This window comes from Notothenia coriiceps, unplaced genomic scaffold (genome assembly GCF_000735185.1).
Source record: "Notothenia coriiceps isolate Sejong01 unplaced genomic scaffold, NC01 NC01_scaffold00023139, whole genome shotgun sequence".
NCBI lineage: Eukaryota > Metazoa > Chordata > Actinopteri > Perciformes > Nototheniidae > Notothenia > Notothenia coriiceps.
Window position 1 is genome coordinate 406,806 of NW_011355840.1, and position 8,097 is coordinate 414,902.

The 8,097-nt window shown below is 38.3% G+C and overlaps 1 protein-coding gene across 3 annotated transcripts; it reads right to left on the minus strand.

Moving 5' to 3' along the window:
* Positions 1–1,259: 1,259 nt before the first annotated feature.
* Positions 1,260–7,529, minus strand: rabgef1l (RAB guanine nucleotide exchange factor (GEF) 1, like). 3 transcript variants are annotated; one of them, XM_010781360.1, is made up of 8 exons: positions 7,510–7,529; positions 3,302–3,491; positions 3,018–3,190; positions 2,705–2,880; positions 2,118–2,199; positions 1,877–2,009; positions 1,648–1,739; positions 1,260–1,547 (listed from the first exon to the last, which is right to left on the minus strand). In XM_010781360.1, exons 2-8 carry the CDS (start codon positions 3,472–3,474, stop codon positions 1,279–1,281), a joined length of 1,098 nt encoding a protein of 365 aa, XP_010779662.1. In that variant the 5' UTR covers positions 3,475–3,491; positions 7,510–7,529; the 3' UTR covers positions 1,260–1,278. The 3 variants fall into 3 exon arrangements, with proteins under 3 accessions (XP_010779662.1, XP_010779664.1, XP_010779663.1); XM_010781362.1 differs by lacking the exon at positions 7,510–7,529 and adding an exon at positions 4,158–4,299 and having other exon boundaries at positions 2,705–2,882; positions 3,019–3,190; XM_010781361.1 differs by lacking the exon at positions 7,510–7,529 and having other exon boundaries at positions 3,302–3,508.
* Between the last annotated feature and the right edge of the window lie 568 nt (positions 7,530–8,097).

Below are 8,097 nucleotides of genomic sequence, written 5' to 3' on the forward strand. Positions count from 1 at the left end.
GGGGGGGGGGGGGGGTCATTAACCGCAAATCTCACCTCTGGATGTCCTCAAAAATGACCTTTTTTGTATTTTGCCCTTACTGAACAGTTCACACATATCTTTTAAAATGAGTGATGAATATGACCAATGTATACTTAAAAAAAAGTTACAGACTACACCAGAAAAACAACAGAGCAAAAAGCTGGCCTCCGATCGGAAAGTTAGTCCTATCAGGGACCTTTGTTGCTTTTTTAATCATTTCCTATCATCACTTTTTTGCGTTTATCAATTTTTTTTTTTTTCTTGCCGGTCAAATGTCCGGAAATACTTTATTTTACCGGACGAATTCGAAACTTACCAGTCATGTTTCAATAATAATAATAATAATAATAATAATTGTGTAGCAGAGTTTCCGTTAGCAGGTATTACCGGACTATGACCGGATATGCTGATGTTTAAAACTCAGTTAATGGTGCTCGTTTTTATATTGCTTCAGTAACAGATCAAAAATGTCAGATTCATTTTTCACAAAAGTATATGCTTCCACAAACAACAAACAACATAATTATTACATTCAAACAAACTACTTATAGTAGATGAAGTACATTATTCAAAAGTTTACATTAAGTTTGAATAATAACACGGAAGGAACGGAGCCTCTCTCTCTCTCTCTCTCTCTCCCTCCTGACAGCCGGTCAGTATCCAGCTCGCTAAACAGAGGGCGGAGCTTCAGGTGCATTATGCAGAGCTGTGTGTCTCCGTCAGACTCAGACTCAGCAGCTGATCTCTGATCTCTCTCTCGCGTCCGGTTATACTTCACTCGCATTTATTTCCATATCGATCAGTTCCAGCTCTCCTGATCGGCCGTTATAGAGAGCACCGATCAAATTAGGAGCGAATATCAGCCGATAATTATCGGCGGCCAATCGATCGTAGCATCCCTAATTATTACCGGACATTTTGACCGGCAGGTTTTAAATTTACAGTTTTTTAAATCAATTTTACCAGCTAAAAACCGGTAATTACCGGCTAACGGAAACCCTGATATATATATGTATGTAATTGGTGTTAAGACCACTTATAACCTTAAATCACTTTCCCATCAACTGTGCTAGTGGTACTATTGAACTGTATTGAGTTGCATAAAGGTGTGTCGGTTGTTTCGCCAGATCACATTGACATAAATGGGTTGCCTATCGGTATAACCGCACCGCATAGCTTCATATCACCATAACTTAAAACATTTGGAAACATATAGATTTAGGGACAAACACAAACATCATAATTACAAGACTGTCCTCATTTCCTCACCAGATTAGTGAAGTAGTAACCATCCTCTCCCGTCATCAGTCTGCTGGGGTTGCTGAAGCGGGTGATGTACTGGATGTTGGACTGCAGTCTTGGAGGGTTTGCTTTCAGCACAATGTAGATGAGTGTGGGGAGGAAGTCATCCGCAGACGCAGCCTCTTTCTTGCTGATTTTGATGGCGTTGAAGATGTGCTTGCTGCAGCGAGTGATGCACGACAGTTTCTCCTTGGGAACGCGCTTTGAATCCATTTCAATCACATCTGAAATGATGCAAAGATTTGAGAAGTCATTTAATCTGAAAATGTAAGCGGATCTCTTTTGCCAAAATAACAACGAGTTGTCCTTCTGTAAAAAACGTACCTGTGATGGCTTTGACTACACTGTCTGACACCTCAGCGATTTCCTCTTCTACAGGAACACACAGCATCTCAATGGTGACCCAATGCAAGGCTCTGTAACAGAACACCATAACGTAAGAAAAGGTTGCAATTTCACCTGCAATTGTATTTTCTTGTGCTCAGGAGAGATGCCGAAAAAATGAATAATTGAGTAGCAAAATTAGGAATAATACATCATCGTGTTTGCTAACCTGATTCTCTTCTGAATGGCAAGGTCTTTCTTCTCATCGTCTGTAGTCTCAGGACAGAAGACTTCTTTGTAAAGACGAGTCATCATGTACTTCTCTACTTCATCCATAACACTCTCTACATGATCTGATGAACCTAGGAACGGAGGCACATAAATCAAAGATATACAGAGCTTATTACAGTGCTAATGTTACTGATATTAATTATTTATATTCTACTGAAAATGTAAGAGTTAGGCAGTACCTTTGAATTGGGTGTGGAGGCGGTCTGAGAGATTCTGGTAGAAATCCTGCACACACTCTGACAGCTCATCAGCTGCCATGTCCTGGGCAAATAGAAATTGAAGATTCAGATTACATTTGTTTGAATATCATAACTTAAAATACTGTAATGGCACAGGGATAGACATTTAAACCTAGACCACATATGACACAGTAATACAATATGTAGCACAACATTTTAACCATGTTATTAGTTTAAATGGTGCAATTTCAGACTATTTTAAATGTTAACATAATGACAACTCCTTCAATGACTGAAGGTGCAACAATCCCAATTACAAAAACTTGTTTTCACTTTAATAAAAATGTGTGACAGTTGGTGTTGCACAGTGAACAGTATAATAATTAACACTGGTGGAGAGTAGACACATGGTACAATCCTAAATGACTTGAAAATCTTTATTGCTAACATTGCTGTACTTGAACAAAATCAAAAGTAATTTGTCAACAGGTTGTCTATATTTGCAAAACTAATCATACATAAGGATGAAATGGTTCCTACAAGCTCATTAAACTCAAAAACATGATGAGTTATCCACTCTAGCTCACCCGCTTATAGACCATGCTCTCAGTGAAGGCCCGGCACTGTTTGAAGATCTCCCTGCCAGACTTCAGAGGCTTGAGGAAATCAATGAACTCTCTCGTTGCATGGTCACTGTCCACAGAGGAGTGCCGGCTTGTGGAGGAGCTGGGGCTTGGGCTGGAGTGAGCATCAAAAGGAGAATCTAGGAAAATACATTAAATTAGTTTAATCAAACAGATTAAACAGGTCAGAGGACATCAGCCTGGAATACAAAATTAATATTACCACAAGTTAAAAAGTTTGATAAATGACATGTATCAATTGCAGTTAAGTATGTACCTTTTTTTGGTGGTGTTTTTGAGGAGGGAGTAAAAAACTTTGTAACTGTGTTGACTTTGCTGGACTTTTCCTTAGTTTTTCTTTCCACAAACTTGCCAAAGGGTGTGATGGTAGGCTGTGATTGGGCCTTTTGATTTCTGCTTGTGTATGCTTCCTCTTCCTCTTTTTGCAGCCTGGGGGGGAAGAAGACAGAGTAACTGCGGTATTGTTCAGATGGAATGACAAATGATGGGATAAAGGAACAAAAGACACTGTACTTCGGGATCACAGAGAGACAGACGAACCTTTCAGCAAGTGCCCAGTCTTCTTTAATCTGTTTTTGCTTTTCTCGTTGATTCTCCTCTCGCCAGCACTTTGAGCAAAGGCCCTGCCAGCCAGTGTTGCCATAAAAACCACATCCTTTTGTGCAAAGCAGCTCTGATTGGTCCAGATGGATCCCACGCCGCTGGCTCATCATCCTTAGAAGTTAAAACACTGCCGAGGCCACAAGAAGACAGACAACTTTAAAAACAAAAAACAAACGTGAGTGCCAACAGCAATGAAGTGTAAAAAGGAGAATTGTCGTGTGTATAAATAGAAAAACCTCGCTGATTCTTAATCCATTTAATGTGCGTATGTGTGTAATTCATGATTGAATCTACTGCATTGACTGGTTAACTATCATTAACTAAGCTAAGTCCAAAACCCACCACAGTCGTTAAACAAAACCGGCGAAAATCTATAGTAGTTTTATTGTAGCATGGCCAAACGTGCTAACGTTAACCTAGGCCCTGACGGCTTTAACTTGATTTATTTTTGAGACACAATACATCCAGTAAAACAGAATGTCTCTAGTTGTGATGACCTTTTAGCATTAGCTTATCTGACAGCTTTCTCAGTTACAACAACTCAATAACTGAATATCCTTTCAAAACAGCGTTGTCTTAAAACATACCATCCTGAAAGATTTTATAATGTTTTGTAACGCTACACAAGCATGTCCACAGAAGTGTTACTCAAAAACGCAATATACAATCTAATCTGCAGCTAGCTACCAGTGTTTACCTGTGCTAATTACATAGCTAGCTACGCGAACTACATGAATCAACGATTTGTTAATAAACGTGCATAAGTGTCTACGTGAGTTTTGTGTCAACATACACTCTCATTCGCAGTGTGACGAAGCTATCGCGTAACGTTATCGTCGCTCCAGCTCCAGTCTAATGTAGGTGGATGTTTACATTAGCCGAGCAGCTAGCTTCGTCCCTCAGCCATTTTGTCTGTCAGTTCTTCTTCTTCTTCTGTTGTTTTAACGGCGGATGGCAAACAGCTTTTAGGTGCATTTACCGCCACCTTCTGGAATGTAGTGCAGATCAGCACGGTATAATGGTCCTCTAAAATAAAATAAAATACTGCCCTGTATGCTACATCCCCTGAACTCCTTAGCAAAATCTATTTTATATTTGCTAAAAACGGTCTTGCTGGTATTTTGGAAATTGCAAAGAAAGTTTTTCAATATTCACATTTGCCTGATGCATTTTTTATAAAGAACAAAAAGGCTATTTAGCCCTTTGTGACCAAATCTCATTCTGGAAATGATGTCCTAGGAAAAAGAGCTATTTGTTTTGCTCCTGTTGACTTCTCTTGTGTCTGTCTTGTTTCTCCTAAATTGTTTATTGTATTATATCTAAACTGTATTAAGTACCATTCAATGGTAATAGCTGCTTTCACACCAAGTACTTCTGACTGAAAATAAGTGCCTTAAATGTTTGTAAATGACATTTAAAAAATAACAAGTTGTTTGTTTTTTAGTATGCCACAATGCAGGTGGTATTGCCCTCTAGCGTTTCCACATTGCAATTATCCACCTTATTATTACTGTGGTGGTGGAACACTTTGACTTTAAGATAGAAAAGGAGATGGAGCCAGCAGAAAGATGTTCTCTGGGTAACACTGTTTAGTTGAACTGGTCGACATTTCTTCATCATAAATCTATTGAAGTTGTGTGACAAACGACTTTGATGCTTTCATGTTCAAATGTGTTTGTTGGGTATTAAGCTGGTGTTGTGGATAATCGACCACAGGAGGGCTCCAGTCAGAGAGCACAGGCTCATCAGATGGTTTTAAATGTCTTTACTTGTCAGGACATGGATGTAGATACGGTACATCATGTTGTTGTACATGCACGAATAATAGACCTAAAGAGAATAATTGGGGAATTGGAGAATTGGGGAAATGGAGAAATGGAGAAGTTTATCATCAGTGACTTCTCTGTCAGACTCCTGCAATGCTGCGAAAGCATAATAAAGTACGAACGGCTCAAACAGAAACAACCTGCATAACAAAATAATAGCCCATTTCAAATAAGACCATCTGAACATGAATAATTCTTAACAGTGTTGTAGATAAATATATGTGTCAATGTGCATGAGGTAGGGAGAACTTAATCCTATTTTTAATACACTGTATTCAGGAGATTGACTTAAAAAAAACTACAGCATTCATGTTTATTGGAATAAGGAAAATGTCACACAGTGCAAAAATGTTGCTCATTGAATGGAGAATGAAAATACATCAGGCTTTGTCTAAAAGTTGTTGGTAGTATCAGTTCATTGAAGGTTTTGTTCTTCTGACAGGAATTGTTGACAGTAATATAAATACAATATTACCAGCACAGAAACATATTTCATGTTGAAAGCAGTCTGAAAGCAGTGATTTTGTCTTTTGCTGTTTGAAGAGAGTTTCTCAAGAGGAGCAAAACTGCTCTTTCACACTAATACTGATGATGTATTTTGGACAGAGGAAAAGGGAAATGAAGATGCTCATCATTCATTATTTAGCAATTTCACTCAAATCACAATTTTTTCACCTGAGCATAAAAATGTATTCTTTAAAAATATATAATTTATTAACACTATTTATTTCCATTTAAACTCATTTTATTAAAGCATAAAAAACCGAAAACCTCAATCATCTTATTAATTAAAAATAAATAAATAAATAAATCAACCAACAAATTATTATTGGTTTAGCAACCAAGCAGAAGACCCCATAATTAAGTAATTGAAATTAACACGGATTTGAACTAAATATGGTTTCTTAAACTGGGAAAACATTATACAATTTGCAGACATGTTACTATATACAATTGTAAAAAAGCTTATAGAAAAAGTACCTTTGGCAGTCAGCCTTTTCCTATTGGGCAGCATACAGTAGGTATACCCACATAACTAAGGAACATTCTTTAAGTCTTTTTCCAAATCTGTATAACTGGACAATCAAACATGCTGTCTGGACTAGTGTTCATATCACATGTTTGCATACTTGCTCTATCTCTTTGCGATAGTGTGTCTGTTGTGGGGTTTTTAAGGTCTTCAGTTACAAGTTTAAATTACTTGTTACAAGTGTTCAAGTTCATGGTGATACTGTGTTATTTTAATTAAACCATCAGCGATTATGGGCCCTTATTATCTGGCACATTTTGTTAACATAATTGTTCAGAAAACATAAAACTATCTTGCAGATTTCAAACTATAGCATTTAAAAAAAACTTCACTAAATACACCCGTTCTGGCAGGGATATTCAACACGTTTTAAATGCCACACAACATTAAATCCTTCACTCCACACGTTGTATTTGTTCATGTTCATGCAAACTGAACATTGTAAACTGTATTACGTCTACAACTATCCAATGACGATTGGATAGCATTTGTGGGTTGAGCCACACATTGTACAACTGCAGCAGTAATAAAACTCAGTCCTGTGCGGAACTGATCATGCCTCTCCTCTCCACCAGTTTACGCACCCGTACCTCCCTGTACACAGGCTGTGGAAACTGTGTAGCGCGTACGTGTAACTTGCCGTGTGTTACGACAATTTTGAGAAATGGCAGGTAAGAGTTCACGGTCTAAATTAACTTTAAAAGTAGCCTAACTTTTGTGCATTTGCCGGAAATATGGAGGCGAACGCAAGCGTAATGTACCCGATCTGTTTTACTGTAAGTGGTATTGAGGGCAATGAAGAGGGTAGAGGTGAGGAATGTGATTTCATTCATTAAATTGATCTACAAAGTAGGCTATGTCAAAGTAAAGTTTGAGTTACCCTGCATTTTTGTACCGTGACGTGTGCTGTTAGTTTCACTTTGCTGGCGCTCATATCCTATCTATTTTCTGCCGTTGTTTGTCCATATAAAACATACAATGAAAATAAAACAATACCATTTAGCCTTTTTATGTATAACTAATTTCGATCAATCAGCTTTTTGTATAACATATAACTTTGTGGTAATGACTTTACCACATTTATATCAGTGATATGCTATTGTATGCTTATTCAATGTTAGTGGCCTGTAACTGCGTTACTGTGAACAATAACGCATTAGTTACTTAAAAAAAGGGCTCCCATTAATGCCCTTATAGCCTTCATTTCAGTACTGTTATTACATTGGAGAATAATACAATCTGTTGATCTAGAAATAGTAGAAATAGCCTGCATGTGTTCTACAACATACCGTGCAATGGCTTTATCAACTTTTCCCTGGCTAGCAGTCCCTCGGTTAAAATTCAGCCGCTGTTGCTTAGGTGGAGGTGGAGTGGCGTCGGATGAGGGTCTGTGGTCTTAGCTATAGCTTCGTCCCACCCAGTGGCGGAGCTGGGGGGTGGCTGGGAGTGGCAATGGCTACCCCCAGCTGAATCCTGGCCACCCTATTGGCCACCCCAAACACCCTCACCAAGGGGGCCCAAACTATTTTAGAACATTAAGAAGAAAATGTTTAGTAACCTTTCATCATTCATCAAGAATTAACATTAATATAAAGTTATTGATAATGTACAAACTTACAATTCATTTAACTTATTTTCTACCAGAAGTTAATTATCCAAAGCCTCTGTATACCCCCTTCTATTTACATGTAATGGTTTGGTTCTGCCTCCAAACGCGATGCAGCACCGCCGGCACTTTCTAGCAGAGAGTGAGAGCATGTTTAGAGCAGGGATGCTAGTACTTACGTGTGAACCATGTCTCAGCGACTCACAAAGTTAGGCTTTCAAAAAGAAAAGAAAGGAGAGAAAGACAAGAGAGAGGGACTAAAGGGCGACAA